This window comes from Macaca nemestrina, chromosome 10, assembly GCF_043159975.1.
Source record: "Macaca nemestrina isolate mMacNem1 chromosome 10, mMacNem.hap1, whole genome shotgun sequence".
In the NCBI taxonomy this organism is placed as follows: domain Eukaryota; kingdom Metazoa; phylum Chordata; class Mammalia; order Primates; family Cercopithecidae; genus Macaca; species Macaca nemestrina.
The window spans coordinates 130,148,155-130,167,466 of NC_092134.1; the positions used below are offsets into that span (position 1 = coordinate 130,148,155).

Below are 19,312 nucleotides of genomic sequence, written 5' to 3' on the forward strand. Positions count from 1 at the left end.
CAATGGCAGGGAATTTAAACGATCCCAATTTATTGCTCTTGTATTTGTGAGGATGTGCTTTTTACATCTATCTTAGCTTGCACTTCAGATTACTCGAAGAATTATGAAGTCATTAAGAACATTTGTAATGCTCCGAAGACAACTCATAGATTCTTCATAGACATCTTCCCTACAGAGAAAAATATGCCTTTTTAACCAACCTCAATCCTAGGCAGGAAAAGAATAAACATGAAAAAAATTCACGAGTCGAGTTAGAGGTGGTAACTATTCAAGATACTCTATAAGGAACTGGCATGTCCCGGGATGCTTCCCTCCTTTAAAAATGCACACAGCCATTGTTCCAAGGTTCCACAGTCTCTAGAAAATCATCTAGAGATGTCAGGCCATAGTCAGAGGATAGTAGGGGCTGGGTTGAGCGGGCACCTTTCTGTTCTGATATATTTGGTATTTGAAGTGTCCAAGGATTAATTAGCAAAAAACAAAAACAAACCCAAAACGTGTCATGGTCTTGTCCCACCCCTTGACTCTTAGATCCAAGTTGAAAATGCAGGTGGGTACCTGAAAACCCTTTGGGGGTGGGTGATTAATCTTTAAAATATCACAGGCCTCTGACTATCTCCGCACACCCTTCTCCACACACAGACAGGCAGTCAGCAGTAATAACAAACAATGGGCCTTTGTCTCTAATTTTAGCGATTTTTTAAACAAATATTTTAATTACCAACTTAAATTCAAGGCATATTTTGGGTTGAAGATATCGCTATATTATTTTTTCTTTCAAGCTCAGCATGGACCTGAGAAGCATTCCATATTAATGTCTTTTTTTCTACAAACACCCGCTCCTCTATCACTGATACTAAATAAAGCTCCAAGGATACCCGATTCTAAGGGATTCCTGAGGGAATTTTGTGTTTTCGCCTTGACTTTGTTCCTTCCTCTACCTTTGAAATTTGGTTGCTGTTAGTATAACTTTCTGCCACTACTTAGTATCATGACTAAATAAAGCAAAATACTTCACAGACCTGCAGACACCATGTCACTTAGGTATTTTATTAAAAGGAGATGGGCAGGAAGATACAGAGGTGTCCTGGACCAGACTTTTGAAACTGCTATGTATAAGGGAGAACCATGGCACACATGACTGCATTTGAGAGCTGAGAACGGCTTTGGAATTCATTGAATCCAAACCTAGTAGTCATGGTGATGTCTCTGATGAGGCGGGGATAAGGAGCCTGAAATACAGTCCTATTTTAATGATTCATATTTTAATCTCATACAAAAATAAGCCCCTAATCAACACTTTGTTTCTTTTGGTTTAGTGTAATGACTTCCTGAACTTTTGCTAATTTACATGGCCTCACACTTGCTGGGTTTTATCAATTTTTTTTTGGTAGTATGCGGAATAGAAAAATGAAAACATTGAAAAATGTGTTCCTGATGATTACTATTACTAAAAAAAAAGGTCAGTAATTAGTGTATCCATTTTGGAAGGGGAGGCCAGGAAATATAAATTTAGTGTCTGTGATGCTGTTCAGCTTGGTTCACTTAACCAGGCGAGCTGGTGTGGTGGTGGGAGGTGCTGACTGCAGAGGTGGGCACGGCTGCCTGGGTGGGAGTCCCAACTCCTGTGCACCAGGTGACCTTGAGCAAGTCCCTGCACTTCTCTGCAAAATGCAAATAATGGCACCGACCTCCAGCATTTGCTATGAGGGTTAAAGGAGGGAAAGGACAAGAAGCACCCAGAGTAGGGTTTGGTGCACAAACTGTTCCCTGGACCCCTCTTAGTGGCTGCTTCTGGGCTTGGGGTGGAGAGCTCAAACAAGGGCTGGAGAGCAGGCAGGTGACTTTTCCTTCTATGTTTTCATGAGAGAGAAACTGAGGAAAGACAGCAGCATGGTGAAGAGGCCATGCTCTGGAGTCAGACTGGTGCCTCCACAGGAATGCCCCTTAAGTCTCCTCATCTATAAAATGGCAATGTTGATGGCATCTACCTTGTGGGATCGTTGTAAGGATTCAATAAGGTGGTCTATGTAATGAGCTCATCATGGCATGAGGCAAACAGGAAAAGCTCAGTAAACACTAGTCATTGCTTTTACCACCACCACCGGGAACACTCCCATCATTACTATTCCTGATCTTATTATAGTGGCTTAGGACAGGTGCGTAGATCTCTAAGGAGGTCTCACATGGAGAACAGAGGAGTATCTGGGTCACGGCCAACTTTATGTTCCCCTTCCCGAAAGGGTAAAGAAGGCTAACTGAGGTCACTCTCCCAGTCTTGGGTTTGCTGGATGCCTCATCCTGACCGGGTGGGCTAAGCCTCTGGGGGGCTGACACGTGGTCTGCCGCACACCTCCCAGGCTTCTGCGCAGGCTCGCTTCAGCCTCCCATACTGACGCTGGCCAAGGGAGCAGGGACAGAGGGGTTCTTCCCGAGTGTGCAGGAGGAAGCAGGGGGAGGGGCAGGTCAACTGGACTCAGCCAGTTTCCTACCTAGACCATAAACCTATTACGAGACTAATAAGGCATCAGGAGTTATCTTAAATGCTATCCATGAGGTGGCTATGGGTGGGAGCATGGACCTGAGGTTCCGGGTACCGGGCCAGGAAAAAACTTAGTTCTAAGACCCAGGAGTGTGGCCTTAGTTGAGTCATTCCATGCACAGACATGTTTCCTCAGCAACCAGGGGCTCGGTCAGGGAATGCGGCCGGCTCAGCAAAAACACGTCACCACCACGGGGACAGGGACCGCTTGCTGTGCATGTGCTATGAGCATATGATTGGCAGTGATAGTGTGCCCCAATAATAACTTGGAATATTAGACCTAGACAGGATTCTAGAGGTTTCTTAGATTGACTCAAACTTTGCTCACTAAAAGTCTCCCACCTCCCCTTCACCCAGAAAGAAGTGGCTTTGGCTAGGTAATTACAGTGATGGGTAGCTGGCCACGGCACAAGCAAACCATTTTTGGACAGCTCTAGTTGACAGAAAGTTTCTCTGCTGAGGTGAAATCTGGCTTCCCCCGCAATCCCTGTACTTTGGTTCTTAGTTTTGGCTTCTGAAGTAACACAGAATATGTGTCTTGTCTATAGCAGGTTTCTAAGTATATGAAGACGGCCCTCCATCTCCTTTCATTTCCAGTGTCCCTTCATGCCTCAACACCCAGCCTGCTCTCTTGATGTATTCTTCAAATTTTCATATATGTAGGAGAGGAGGTCACATCCGAAAGGTGTTATTAACAAAAAATCTGGCTACGTGCTGTGCCTCACACCTATAATCCCAGTACTTTGAGAGGCAGAGGCAGGAGGATCACTTGAGCCCAGGAGTTTGAGACCAGCCTGGGTAATATAGTGAGATCCCCATCTCTACAAAAAATACAAAAATTAGTGGGGTGTGGTGATGCATGCCTATTGTCCCAGCTACTCGGGAGGCTGAGGTGGGAGGATTGCTTGAGCCCAGGAGGTCGAGGCTGCAGTGAGCTGTGATCGCACCACTGCACTCCAGTCTGCATGACAGAGTGAGACCCTTTCTCAACCAACCAACCAACCAACCAACCCCAAAACAGTCTCTGGGATAAAGAATATATTTAAAAATAAGTTATATTTATTTGCCTACTGAAAATAAAGAGCATGTGCCACAGCACTGTATATCTAACTTAGCTAATGGCTGAAATTCAAGGGCATTTTTCGGAAAATTCATAACCCATTTGATTTTTGATTTTTTTTTTTTGAGATGGAGTCTTGCTCTGTTGGAGCAAGGCTGGAGTGCAGTGGCGCGATCTTGGCTCACTGCAAGTTCTGCCTCCTGGGTTCATGCCATTCTCCTGCCTCAGCCTCCCGAGTAGCTGGGACTACAGGCGCCCGCCACCATATCTGGCTAATGTTTTTGTATTTTTTTAGTAGAGACAGGGTTTCACTGTGTTAGTCAGGATGATCTTGATCTCCTGACCTCGTCATCCACCCACCTCGGCCTCCCAAAGTGCTGGGATTACAGGCATGAGCCACTATGCCCGGCCACCCATTTGATTTTTAATAAATCTCCCCTCTCTTCCCAGAAAAGAAACACCGTGACTGGTCCTAACCAGTACTTCTATTGTACTATTCAATGGAACTGAGCCGTACTGGTCAAAGAACCATGGTTTTCATTGGTTCCTCCATCTGTTTTCACGCATACATACACAGTTCATGTAAACACACGCATGTGCAGAGGTAGATGTGCCACAAAGTAGGTAGATGAACCCCTAGTGAGCTTTGGGGTTCCTTCACTTGTGCAGGTCCCTGGGAAGAGTTCTAGAAATATTCATATTGCCTAAATTGTAAGCCTCAGGCCCATAAAATCTAGATATACTCCTGGGTGCATGCACACGAACACACACACGCACACACACAGAAACAAAACACAGTTTTGCATTGGTGATCTTTACGTGACAAGCCAGGCATGTTCTTTGAGCATCCTAAATTCCATTATTGTATTGCAATGTGTTTCAAATGGACAGGAACGAGTGAGTGAACAATACTGCTGTGACTTGGCTGATCAATCTTACTAATGTCTGAGGACAAACAACATACAAGCTGCTGTTGAGGGGGGTTAAATTTATTTAAGTTACTTAATTTTAGAGGAAAGAATTTGGGCTCTGGAGCAAGGGAGTCCCAAGTTTGAATCTTGTTCCTCTGTTTGTTCCTCTGTTTGTCAACTGTATGCCCTTAGGGAAGCTATTTTTCTTCTCCGAGCCACAGTTCAGGGCTTAGTTCAGTATTCTTGTGTGTAAAATGAGAACTGTGCCACAGACTTGGCAGGGCTGTTGTAAGGATTAAATGAGATGATACGTGCAGAGCACCAGCCCCACGTCTGCCATCATAAACACTCAATGGATGGTGTCTCTTGCAATTGTCATAAGTGTGAACAGACGTGTCTCACAAAATCCGGCAAAAAAATGTTTTCTTTGTTTCAGTACTTTTGTATTTAAAGCACATGCATAAGTTTTACAAAGTCGCATTCATATGGATGGAATTTTTTTCCCCCAGTTGACATCATTTCACACAGACATTTCCAGTTTACAGTTAGCTCTTACAGTCCCCATTTGTGGCCGTATTGCCAACTTCTTTTGTTGGGTTTCTTCCCTTTAGCTTTTAAGCAGTTTCAAGTTTTTTTCCTGTCCACATGCACACGCCCCTTGTCCCCATCCTCCCTGTTAGGTCCTGCTCCTCTTTCTCTCCTCCCTTTACAGCCAAATTTCCCAGGGGAGCTGTCCAACACCATTCTCACCACTTCCTCACCTTCCATTCCGGTTCCCACTCCCACCCTTCTCCAATCTGCTTTTGCTCAGTTCACCTCCCTGTTGTCAAATCCAAAGGGCAATGGTTGGTACTTGGGGAACTGCCTGACTTCTCAGCAACATCCTCACCAGACATCTCTACTTCCTTCTCTTAGAATATTCCATGGCTTCAGAGATTTCCACCTGTCCTGGTTTTCTGCCTACTTCTCTGCTCTTCCTCCTTCTCCAGCCCTTCAACAGTAAGGTTCCCCAGGTCGCCCCTTCTTCTTGGGCAACCTCATCTACTCCCATGGCTTCAATCGGCTCGTCTATGCTAAATCTACTTCAGCCAGGCACTTCTTCTGAACTCCAGAACCACATTCCATGATCTCCTAAGTAATTCCTCCTGGAGGTCATACAGGCGCCACACATTTGACGTGTCTAACACAAACATCTTTACAAATGAGATTGTGTTCCTTAGGTCAGTAAATGCTCAGACGATCAGACCAAAAACTTGGAAGTAATCATTAAGTCCTCTCTTCTTCTCATCTCACATGAAATGGGTCACCAAGACCTGCAGACTCTGCCTTTTATCTGTTTCTTGAACCACCTCCTCTCTCAGTGAGCCTCACTTTAGTTAATATCATAACCATTGCTCCTAGACTGCAGCCTAAGAGGCCCCGCCTCCACTTTTCACCTCCGTACCTTGCCACGCCGACCCTCTGCTTAAAACAAATGGCTTCTACTTGTCTTCAAACAAACGTGTAAAATCCTGAATATGACCTGCAGAGCTCTGCATAATCTACTGAAGAAATAATAAATGAGTGAGTGAGTGAATGGCTGTGAGGCTACCATGTATCCTATGATATTTATCTTCCCCAACTGTGTTTAGCTAGTCCCACACTGGGGGTGGTTGGGGAATTTCCAGTTTTTAACTACTATAAATAGAATTGTTAAGGGCATCCTGTTTTGCCCAGTATTGGATGGTTTCCTTCGGCTATTTGTTTAGGAATAGAATTATCAGTGAAAGGGTATCATTAGTTTAAAAGTTCTTATTATATACTACTTGTTCTCAGAAGGCTGGAATCAATGTTTCTTATCATCTGTAATGTTACCTAGAGCCTCTCCCAGGGGGGTTTTGCAACTTTTAACTTCTCAAGTTGAGTAGGTTTAAAGTAGAACCCTAACATTATTAAAATCTGCATTTTTCAGGTGATGATTTGCTATGTACATAATCTTACACGTAGATTAAGTAACACATTCTTAAATTTGCAAACAGCTCTCTCTTCTCTTTGGTTTTTATTCAGAGGCTTCAGTTTCCTTCTGGCCACTTTTTTTTTTTTAAAGTGAGAGTATGCCTGGTGTGGGAGAGGTACTTTTTAGATGTGTCAGAATGTTCTCTCTGTTGGACCCTTTCTACCTTTGATGGGTTCAGGATGAAGCCCTAGGCTTCGGTCCCTTAACTTACGTAATAAATTCAACAGTGAAAACACCAGTGCATAACATGCCCATTCCTGTAATGGGGCTGCTTAGTTTTCTAACTCTGCTTGGTCGTAGTTTCTTTTTTCTTTTTTTTTTTTTTTTGAGACAGAGTCTCACTCTGTTGCCCAGGCTGGAGTGCAATGGCGTGATCTTGGCTCACTGCAACCTCCGTCTCCCGGGTTCAAGCAATCCTCTTGCCTCAGCCTCCTGAGTAGCTGGGACTACAGGTGCGTGCCACCGTGCCTGGCTAAATTTTTGTATTTTTGGTAGAGATGGGTTTCACCACATTAGCCAGGATGGTCTCGATCTCCAGACCTCGTGATCCACCTCCCTCGGCCTCCTGAAGTGCTAGAAGTACAGGCGTGAGCCACTGCGCCCGGCCTGGTCCCAGTTTCTAAGCATTCCATTCAATGCATTTTTGCAGGCCGGTTGAATTAACCTTTTAATTTAATATGGAGTGCCTTCTGTGACCACAAAAATAAATTAGTCTTTTACTTAGCGACAAATATTTGAAATTTGGTTTAATATTTATGTCTTATACACAGAGACCCTGAGAAAAAAGGAACAGGCTGTGGGAAAATTTAAATATTGTATTTAAGACAAGAATAAATCTGTTAGAAAACAGATACAGTAAGACAATTACAGCTGGATATAGAATATAAGGTAAGATAAACAAAATAAGCTCTCGAGAAAACAGAACTTTATGAAATAAGTATGTGTTTAAAGGAAGCACTGTGCAGTTGGTTTTCCCTACGTTACCATCACATCAACTTGTATGACCAATGTTTAGCGTCATCTGCAGGGCTACCTAGGTCTCTCTGACTTTTAACTTCCCAAGTTTAGTAAGTTTAAAGTAGAACCCTAACATTGCTAAAACTTGCATTTTTCAAGTACATGACAGCAGGGTGGGAGATCACCTCCATTTCACAAACGGGACAAGTGAAGAGCCTAAGAAATAAAATGACGGCTGGGCGCAGTGGCTCACGCCTGTAATCCTAGCACTTTGGGAGGCCGAGGCAGGTAAATCATGAGGTCAAGAGATCAAGATCATCCTGGCCAACATGGTGAAACCTCATCTCTACTAAAAATACAAAAATTAGCTAGGTGTTGTGGTGCACAACTGTAGTCCCAGCTACTCAGGAGACTGAGGCAGGAGAATCACTTGAACCCGGGAGGCAGAAGTTGTAGTGAGCCGGGATCACAGCACTGTACTCCAGCCTGGCGACAGAGCGAGACTCTGTCTTAAAAAAAAAAAAAAAAAAAAAGAAAGAAAATGACTTTCCCATAAGTGACCTATCTAAGCATTTCTCTGACGTGTGATACACATTTTTTTTTGCTTGCTGAAAGACAGAGTAAAGAAAGAGCCAACTCTGGTGTCTTCAGACAAGGGTCATGTCTGCTACAACTCCCATGTTTCAGGGCTATAATTTCCCTTCTGTGACCTATATCCTTGGATTCTCTGACTTAATTCTAAAACAGCCAGTTGACACAGTCCTTCAATCTGCAAACCTACCATTGCTTAATAGAAATTAATAGGCCAACTGATTCAAGAAATACTATGTAAAGACCAGTATTTTTGGTTTAACTTTGAAAGAAAATTTTACTATATTTGAAAAATATAAGCAAAGCATATTTCCAAAGACAAAGGTTCTGGTGGGTTGGAAAGGGAAGAAACAATTTGCAAAATCACACTCTAGTATATGAAAAGACTGCAGATTTTAGTCTACTAAAATCCTCAATATATTTAGCAAATCCCCAATACATTTTTGCTGAATTGAAGGAACTCTGAACATATGTTTCTTTCCCTTTTTTAGCATTGATAGCAAGTGAGCGTAACATGAATTAAATTGATAATAACTTGTGGGTTTCCTTGTTCATAGAAAATAATGGGTACCTAAATCCATTCCACCTGAATGTCATGCAATGGATAACCCTAAGTAAGGGTTAATACAAATGCCAACCTGTCTAGACGTTCCTTCCTGTCAATGAGTCTTCTCAGAGTCTCAAAGTAGTCAGGTAATCAAATACATCTCTGAATTTAAATTACTTCAGAACAAGAACAAGTTAATGTGATAACTATCTAGTAGCCCAAGGTCTATGTAAAATTATTCTGTTCAGGTGAAGTTTTATAAAAGTGGGATCCCTTCCATTTATTCTTCAACTTTACAAATGTTATAAATTTGTCATCTGTTATATCCTCCAACTGGGAGACTATTCCAAAGGAAATATCCCATTTGTCTTCAACCTTGAAATCTTCCGGTTAGAGACCATATAATTATTTAAAGCACATGGCAAATGTTCCCTGCTTTATCCTAGGGGTTGAAAATGGAGGATTCTTGTCCTGGAAGTGGATGTGATAAATGTAATTTGTTAAGCTGGTCAATGAATATGGCATTCAGGGAGTCTATTGTATTTGACTTAAGGTATAATTGTATTTCAGGTAATTATAATTCATTGGGTCCAGTGCTCTCCTCTCTACATTGGAGAGGAGTTGTGTTAAGGAATGTTGTTTCCATATATAGACAGCATAGATAGCTACAGTGTTTGCTAGAAACTTAACACTGTTTCGGTGCTGAAGTTGGGCTGAACTGTTAAGGATGGAAGGAAGCTTAGGATCCATGTGGTGAGAACCACATTTTGTGGATGCGGAAAATAAGGCCAAGTGAAGTGATATGATTTGTGAAGGGCCAGGTGTAGAACCCAGGCCTGAGGACTTCCACTACACCAAACTGCTAAAGCCGAAAGCCCACGTCAGAAGAAACAGTGACAAATGTTACATCTGGAAAATAAAAAGGATTTTCAATCTAGATCTTGCCCTTGCCTAAGGAGAATGCCCGTGGCCTTCCTCCTCTTGCTGGGTGATCCCTTCATGAGATGGGTCTTCTCAACTCCTTCTTAATTCTGTCTTATAAACCCATTCACAATACTCCTGTGTTCTGTGATAAGTTGTCCTGTAGGCCCTGCTGGCAGGCATCACCTTGAAATTCTGTCCATGGCTTTCTAGTGGGTGCCTTAATTAAATTACCTTCAGTATAAATTTATCTTTATTCCCAGCTCATAAAATTCTACATAATGGAGATGATGTATGATGCTCACATCTATTATTCCTAGCTCTGGCCTGCCTCTTGTTTTAGATTTCCAACTGGAGAACAGGACAAGTCTTCCTGAATGTACTGGCACTGCGTGCTCAAAAATGAACTCTTACCACTACTTCCAGGTCAGCTCCCCATCTTAGCTAGCCACTTTGGGCCTGAGCATTATTTTGATCTCACTGATCCAGTCTGGGCTTCATTGCCTCCCATTAGGATCACAGCAAGGACTCTAACTAGCTTTCCTGCTTTAAGTAAGCCAATGAATCTACCCTATGTACTGATGGCAAATGTCTGTTGCAAAAAGAGAGCTCCAATCATATTTTTCCTGATCAAAACTTTCCAGTGGTTTCCAATTACCTGTAAAATAAAATCCAAACTTCTTAACCTGGGTACTGTCAAACTGGGTCATCATTCAACCTGCATTTGTTGAGTGCCACCTGGATGCCATGCCCTGGTGTTAGGTACTGGAGACTTGGCGGCTTAATAGAACACAATCACTGCCCACATTGAACTTTCCACTCTAGGGGAGGGATCCAGAGTAGCAAACAACCATCAAACAATGTATATAACACTGTATGTGCGTGTGTGTGTATGTGTCAAGGGCCATGACAGAGGTAGAGAATGCTCTAAGATAAAAGAGAAACAGCACCTAGCCCAGACGGAGGTAGAACAAGATGGGAGAAAGGAAGGTGGAGTGGAATTAGGGAAATAGGGAAGGCAGTCAAGGGACGCCTTCCAGGAGACAGTCCACCAGTTTGAAATGTGAGGAGGCAATCAGACAATCCGGAGAGGTATGGTGAGGGATGTTTGACCATGTTTCAAAGGGAGTGTCTAGCATGTGCAGCCTTCTCTCTGAATTCCTCTTCCTTGTACGCTGGCCTACATCTCCTTAACACACTTCCTCATCTCCTTCTTGTTTACCTCTCCAAGTTTTCAAAGTCAGGCTCCATTACCATGTCTATGAGGTCTGTTTGATAATCCCGCTAGAAATGGCCCTTGTAATCTCTGAACTCCCTTAGCCTGTACCTGTGTACCTCCGGCATAGAGTTGCTTGGTGAATACTCATGGAATGAATGTCTATTGCCACCTCCTAACTGTGATCTAGAGCATCTCAACATCCATTCTAGTGCATCAGGCTTATCAGGCCTTCCTGCCTTTTCTGCCTCTTCTACTTATCAGGTAGGTATTCTCACCATCACCCAAATATACTTGGTGATGCTGTGCCAATTACCCTCTGCCTACTCAATCCCACCCATTCTTCACGGTCCAAACCAACTCCATTCCTTCTCTCCTGAGACCCATCCTACTCTGCTCTCACCCTCCTCCATCCTTCTTTGGCCTTTAGATCAATGCAATCCTGCCTCTAACCGGACAGCAACTTCCTCGACAGCAGCACCATCTTTCACATGGCCCACCCGACAAATACTTTGGACAAAGTGGCAAGGAACTGCGGACAGATTTTCACATATCTTTGTTCATAGCTTTGAGCAGAGAGAACCCAGTTTCACAAATAACGCTGAGAGGTCACTGTGGAGGAAAATAAACCAGCTATAAAAAGGAGCACCTGAGATAGGATGAAGGGGAAATGTATGAAGACTTGGGAGGAAAGTTTGCCCAAGGTCCAAGTCAAATCAAGTCAAAACCCACCGCTGTATTTTCCTTTGTTTGCTTTACATGAATGGTTTCATTGGAACACTAAAGAGGTAGGGATTTTTCCTCCAGATATATAACATTGCCTCTTTGAGTATATCTCTGAGTTTCCACTGGAATAGAAAAGGGAATTATTTTGTAATAAGTTCAAAAGAACTATTTAGGATAGTTTTATTTATTTATATGGCTGTTTTATAGTTTTCTTACTGTGAGATTACATAAAGAATTGATGATCTGAGATAAAATATTTCAGGTATATTTGTGTCCCTTCCAAATTACTTGTTTTTGGAGACACAAATTTTCAAGTTTCAATAACATCTCTTACTTTTGGGGAACTTCTCCTTTAGCATTTCTTCATATAAACGGTCTGTGGCAATTGGGAAGAACAGGGGAGATATGGGTGCTGGGGCTTTATCTCATCTCCTATAATGAGGGATGTTTCCTCCTGACGGTTAGTTTATTAACTTCTGGCAGGTCTCCAGGAGTAAATAAAGGTTGAACATAGTTAGGGACTACACCAAGACCTTCTGCAGGATCCTCACCCTTTGTCAAGTTACATCAGAGTCGAGGTCTGCAATGGGATTCAGTAAAAGGAGGGCCTTGAGTACTTCAGTAACTAATCCCGCAAGAGGCATAAACCTGAGATCACAGTTCCCCTTTGACATATGTAGTTTCCAGACAGATACCTTCTAAATATCCACAGGGTTTAGGAAATTAAACTGAGACAAATCTTTGAAGCCTTATCCACATGAGCAATACACTTTGCAGGTAGAGATGTATGTTACTGAATTGAAATCTTCTAATGCAGTCTCAGGGCCCTTAATTAGACAAGCTTTCTGAGTCAGATGAACCCGAGGAGACCTCCGCTTGTATTTTTTAGGATTTCTACAGGCTACAAGATGCATTACCTCAAACGAGTCCTGCTTCTAAGGGAAACCACTTGAAGCCTTTCTAAACTGGCCTTGGCTACTAGGATCTCCCATTTCCCAGTCTTTATTGGCAGTTCCCCCATTTCTACTTTCTTTTCTAGCCCTTCTATACCTTCCTCCTTCCTCTCTGTTTTCGGTTGAGCAGTTCACAGCCTGCACTCACTCTCAGGTATCTCTTTTAGAGAGTCGAAGGGCCAGAATGGCATCTTTTTCTTTTTCTGAGACAGGTTCTCGCTCTGTCACCTGGGCTGGAGTGCAGTGGTACGATCTCAGCTCACCGCAGCCTCCACCTCTTTGGTTCAAGCAATCCTCCCACCTCAGCCTCCTGAGTGGCTGGGACTACAGGTGTGCACCACCACACTCAGCTAATTTTTAAAGTTTCTGTAGAGATGAGGTTTTGCTACATTGCCCAGGCTGGTCTCAAACTCCTGGACTCAAGCAATTCACCCTCCTCGCCCTCCCAAAGTGCTGGGATTACAGGAGTGAGCCACCATGGCCAGCCTTCTTTTTCTTCTTAGTGGCACAGTTAGAGCCCTTAAGTTTCAGTGTCCATAGGACTAAACTGGGTTCCTCTCCTAAGCTTAAAATTCTCCCCCTTGGTCTGTAAACGCTTCCTCTTCTTTCCTCAAACTGGCTCATGCCAGTATAATCTTCCTTCAACTTCCTTCCATCGTCATCCCTTCCTTGTGATGACTCACTGTTGGGATTTCTTGGGCAGGGTGAGGGGTGGTAAAGACCAACCACTAACTAACAGACTTTCCAAGTGGAGCATATGCCAAGAGTCCAGACTCTCACCTGAATGAGGAGATCGATAGCGAAAGTCCTCTTTGGTCAGCAGCAGGAGAGCTTTGCCATTCATTTCAAACGTGTTGCTGTCAATTGGCCTTAAAGAAAACTCATTTTCAGCCCACTTGAGCCACTGGGCTACGTCATCCCTGCTCCAGTAAATTGGCTGCAAGCCTGTTGGAGAGAGCGTGAGGCAGAAAGAAAGAGAGAAAGGTCTTGTCAGTTAGACAGCTGGAATAAACGGAGGAGATCTCTGAATAGTTAACAAAATTGAGTCTCCACATCTCAAGAGCCCTTATGTTCAACTCTGAGTCCCCTCTCCAGCCCTTGTTTGAGCCGCCCCACCGGGGGCTTCTCCAGACCCAGAAGCAGCCTCTAAGAGGGGTCCAGGGAGCAGTTTGTACACCAAACCCTACTCTGGGGTGTGCTGTCAGATTAACACTTTTGCTTTTATTTAGAGGCAAAATGAGAAAAAGATCCTTTTCTATGTGTTTAAGGGACGGTAGGTCTTAGAGACCTGCCCTTCCTTGCCCAGTTCCAGGCGCTGTTCCAGGGTGCCCAAGGCACCCATGGGGGCTCAGAACTATGACACATGTCAGTGTGGTTGGAGGGTCCTCAGATTCAGAGCTGATCTGATTGTAGCCCAGGGTCCTTCTGAAGAAAGAATGTTCCAGAGCTGGGCTTGACCTTCCAAAGCTGCCAACTAATGAAATGTTCCCTGACAGTTCTTCCAGGAAGAGCAAGTCACTCAGCCTCTGGGAAACCATCAGGCTGGCCTCTGCGAATAAGAGGGCAAGGTAAGGATAAAAGTCTTCTGCCTTTTTATTCTACTCACTGACATGAGAGCTTCCTGGTGGGGTGGTACTTGAACTCTGAGTAGGACCCAAGTGGGCAGGAGAGGGGTACAGAGCAGAGGCTGAGAGGTTGGCTCAGGTGCTGTGGGAAATCTTTGATAAGTTAGAACACTGGTTCTCAAACTGTGATCTCGGGACCCATCAGGGTTCCTGAGACCTTTGTGGGGTGCCTATGAAGTAAAACATCTTATCATAACAATATTAATTATTTGCCTTTTTCACTCTCATTCTTAGGTGGAATGTTCTAGAAGGCATATGACATTGTGATCTTGCAAAGATTGAATGCAGAAACAGAGATGGCAGTCCAGCCATCTTCCATTAAGCCGGACTTTCAAGAGTCTTTCAAAAATGTGTAACAATGCCACTCTTCTCACAAATTACTTTTGGTCTGGGAAAATGTATTTTAAAATATATGTTCGCATTAATATAGAGTTGGCTTACTATTTTACTTGCTACATTCATAAATATTTTGTAAATACCCAGTTTTAATTTATATAATAATATGGTAACTACAGATAGCTATAACCTACATAAGCAAAAGCTCTTTGGAGTCTCCATTACTTTTTACGAATCAAAAGGAGACATGAGACCAAATTTAAGAACTGCTTGTCAGAAGCAGCTAGATGTTCAATGGATCTTCATTCTCTAAAATCACATGGTGTGAATCAATAGTTCAAATACAGCAACGGCATCAGTGTTGCTAAGAGGAGCTTCCGTCTTTCAATGTAAGTTACTTAAACTTGCTAAGAAGACTTCACAAGTGTGTTATAAAAGTGTCCCTTAGTTTGATCCTGGAAAAAATCACCTTTCATCCTAAAGCAGGCATGCCAAAGAACAATCTGTTTTGCTACATGGGGTGCTCTTCCTACGTGCTGAAGTGGGGAACAAACGGCTCAAATTCTCCAGGGCCTCTGGACATTCCAGGTGGCTCCTTTGCAAACTGTAGTTTTGAGGAATGGTAGTTGGCTTACTCTAAACCTGTGGAAGCCCCCCAGAACCAAAACCCGTTTTTTGTAGTGCACCAAAAAAAGAACTACTGGGCACTGGAACATTAGAGATGAGCATTTAACAGTTTTTTTTTTTTTCTTGGTGTTTTTAGGATAATTTTTTTTTCACATGGAAACAAACGAGAATTTCAAATAATTTATGGTGTGTTACTGCTTTATGATCTTTAGAATAAAATACAGTCACTAAAGGTTTTTGTTTTTGACTCCTGACTGGCCAGAAAGTGATGCCTATTAAAAACAGTCCACGGATATGGGAAGTACCAAGTCTCTCCAATGACCTTGAAAACACGTATCTGGAATCACAGGGAGGTAGGAGTGGCAGTGAGGGTTACTCAGCAAAATCTCCATTTTCAAACTGGTAAAAACCTTAAACCTAACTCCTTACTGTCAATGGTGTCACCTCTGAACAAGAATGGCACCGCAATTTGTTATTATGGACCTTCCTCTCCTTCACACAGGGAGTTCCCATTTGGGGACATATGTCAGGGTCTGGTCCCTCAGGCCTAGGAAGGTGCCTGGAGGTGAGAGGTCCAGAGAGCAGAAGATGCTCGGGCAGAAACAGGAAAATGTACGGGGTGGCTTATTGGAAACAAGGGCCCCAAAGCAAATACGGAACTGAATCCCGCTTGGGAGGGGAAATGAGAGTAAAATGCTGAAGTTTCTGCAGAGGACACGCTGCAATGGAGGGAGGCGGGTGAGAAGGGGGTGGGGGATGCAAGTAGTAATTTGAGGTTCTTTATATTCTATGGAAGAAAATACTCATGAGTAATCTTTTCCCTAAATACAAGAAGAGTCACACTCCAAACAGCTCTGCCGGTTAAGCACAACAGTTTCTCTTTTCACTTCCCATTAATCTCTCCCACAGCCCAGCCCCTGAAGCAACCAGGGCCACCGTGTGGAAACCCCCTCACCAGAAACCGACGCGAATGCCCTGGGCTTGTGTACAAGAGGGACCTAGCAAGTTACAGGGGAGACTGCGGCGATCCCAGCAGTCATACAAAAGTGATCCTGACAGAGCAAGCTACCTGCTCCAGGCCACTCAATACATTTATCAGCGTCGCTGTTCTTCCTTTCGCACAAAGAGAGAAGTAGGTGGACGCGTTCGTCAGAGCTGGAAAGAGGCTTGATACACTTTGGTGTTCAAAGTCAAGACCCACTGTTACTTGCTTTTTAATTCAATAGAATAAAAAGGTTATGGTGTAGAATTGAGCCGGGGGAGGGGGAGAAGCCCCTTTTCCTTAAACCTAAAGCCCTTAAGACCTTGTGTGTTACAGTGTCTAAATGGAATACAGCCTTGCACCTGGAGGCAATTCTAATCAGGCTGATTTAATTTACTTAATAGTCATTAACTAAACACTACTATGCACCTAGTACTGCTCTAAGCATTTTATATGAATAGATATTAGCTCATTCAACTGCATGCTCACACAACCCTATGATAGGGATTCAGATTAGGAAACTGAGGCCCGATGCATTTAAGGGACTTGTCCAAGGTCACGTAACCCTAGTAATGAGAGAAGTGGAGATTTGAACCCAGGCAATCTGGTTCCAGAATCTGAGCTTATCCCTCACACTGTACTTCAACATGCATGTCCCATCCAGATCCAGAATTGAGACTGGTTTTGAACATCAATTAGGGATTCAAAAAAGACTGAGTGAATTGACTCCCACCCATCCAAGACTTAGATACTTGGAGACTTTCTCAAATTATCAACAGACTAAAAATATAGCCCAAAAATCTGTAGATCCCTGGAGAAGTAGATTTATAAATGGGAAGAGGAGGGAGGTGTAGGTGGGACTCTGCTTTTAATGCATCCAGGAATAAAATCCTCCCTTCACAGGCTACTTGTTCCCAGGCACTCATGGGTGCTTGGTCTTGAGAGTCTTACGTGGCTCACAGCTGCAAACGGAACAGAAGCTGCATGGGCAGAACGAGGGAGGTACATACATAACTTGCTTTATTTACGGCCATCTCTTGCAACTTTAATTCAACAAAGTCAAAGAATATAGATGTTAATGATGATTAGGAAAAGGACAAAAAGGAGAGAGGGAGACCATGATTCTGCACCCATGTTATACTATTCCCTGTGTACATATCACGCCTCTGGAGGACTATTTACTAAGATCAGCATTTTTAATGCCAATTAGTTTCAGAGAATATTTGAAAAGAAAGTTGTACAGAGAAAACAAACCGCTGTGATTAAGAAAGTTACTAAAAATTCCACTGTACTTCTCCCCCACTCCCGAGTAGGTCAAGTATATGGTGTCATATCCTTCGGTGACACACCCAGGCCCTTAAATTTATTTCTAATATTTCTTCAATTCCATGCTTTAAGGGGCAGCCACATTCATTAGTACATTTTCACCTGATTTCAGACTTTCTGAGATATTCTTCAACTAATGATGAAAAACATGTTGGGAGACAGGACCCCGGATTTTATTCCCAGATCCGCCGTGAATTAACATTTGATTCTGGGCAGGACACTCAGCTTCTCTGTGGCTCAGTGACTTCATCTGTAAAATGAAGGGCTTAGAGTATGTGATCTCTATTCCCTTCAGGGTTTAATGTAGTCAATATGCTCCTATTTAATTTGAATCCAAAAAGCCAAAGAATACAAATACAGCCAGGATCTTTTTCTACAGAATTACTCCATGCCCACGGCCATGACCCTGAGATTTTGTAACTTCCTGAAGGATCTTCTGAATCACAGAAGACAGATTAATGCTTAAGAGTGTTTCATTATATTCTAATTCTTAGAAAAGTTATAATCCAGCTATGGCAACAACCAAAATAACTGCCTGCATTGGGGTAGTACTTCAGAGTTGATAAGGTGCTTTCATACAGATTACTTCATGTAATTCTCACAAAAGCCCAGTGAAATCTGTTGCATTCTGATTTCAGTTTAAAAGATAGAAAACACAGGGCTTAGTCATTAGGTGATTTTATTGATTTGAGCAACACTCAGTTCAAGCTTTTCTGCTACAGTAGCCATTCAGCAAAACCACTCTTTATCCAAACTTTCTGTATAAATAGGAATCTGCTCTAGGTTCTACGTGCTGGAGACAGAATCATCAAATGTGAAAGATGGAAGCTCAAGCCTGGAAGTTAAGAGACTGACTCAGGATCAACCTGCCCCTGATCCCCTGACTTTTCCCAACATCCCATGTTGTCTCATAACTTGATTCCATGACACACACCAATTTTGTAACCTTCAACACAGTGAGGACAGTTACCATGTCCTTGCTTAGTCATTTTCCCTCCAGATGAAACATTCTTAATTGGTCCGAAGCTAACTCCTCCACCGCAGTTTGTAGACCCTCACCAACCTGCCTGCCTGTCTCCTCCAGAGATCTTATGTGGCTTCAATTCCCAAATGCAGCAGTAGGAACAGGACTAGCATTTTTCTTTCTCTGGACAATATACTTCTATTGATAATAACAGCCAGCAGTTATTGAACATTTACACTGAATCTTATTACTGCAATGATTATTATTCTTTTTTTACAGATGAGAAAACTGTAGCACACAGAGATGGAAGTGATGGTGCCAAGACAGGGATCCAGGTGGTCTAGCTCTACAGTCTCAACTCTTAACACCCCACCATAGTGCTTTTTGTGTAGCCTAATAACAGCAAAGCACTTACTTGTAAGCAAGGGCTTGCTACGTGCCAGGAGTCATTCTAAATGCTTTGCATATGTAACTCATTTAATCCCTGCAACAATCCTGTAAGACAGGAACAATCCCCATTTATGGAGGAGAAAACTAGAACACAGGGAAGTTAAATGACTTGGCCAAAGTCACCCAGCCAGGAAATGGAAGAGCTGACATTTGAATCCAGGTGATCTGGCTCCAAGCCCACGTTAAAAACTATGTAACTCTCTAAGCTTATTTGGTCGTTTGGCAGGACATCAAATTAAATTTATGACTAAATTTTAAAAAGAAAAAGTTTCACAGTAGTTAAGCATGCAGGCACTAAGCAAAAGCATGGAACCTTTATTTCCCAGCTGTGTGACCTTGTACAAGTTACTTAACCTCTCTGTGTCTTGCTGGCGTCAACTGAAAAATGAGGACAACTTTCAACCTGTGAATTAAATATCATTGAATCATAGATAATGTACTTACACAATTTTCAGATGACATAAAACTAGTGCAGAGTAAAATTATACAAATGATGATGATATGAAACACACAGGCTAATATCTGGCACAGAGCAATCACTTAATAAACATTAGCTATTGCTTTTGTACTGTTATTATTATA

General features: G+C 42.8%; 1 protein-coding gene across 6 annotated transcripts in view; it reads right to left on the reverse strand.

The window, feature by feature from the left end:
• The window catches only part of LOC105482230 (ETS variant transcription factor 6), a 248,433-nt gene that overhangs the window by 42,247 nt on the left and 186,874 nt on the right, over positions 1-19,312 (reverse strand). For all 6 annotated transcript variants that reach the window (XM_011742260.2, XM_071072192.1, XM_011742263.2 and 3 more), the window contains one exon: positions 13,201-13,365. In XM_011742260.2, coding sequence (XP_011740562.1) covers positions 13,201-13,365 — 165 coding nt within the window. The remainder of the gene's footprint in view (positions 1-13,200; positions 13,366-19,312) is intronic.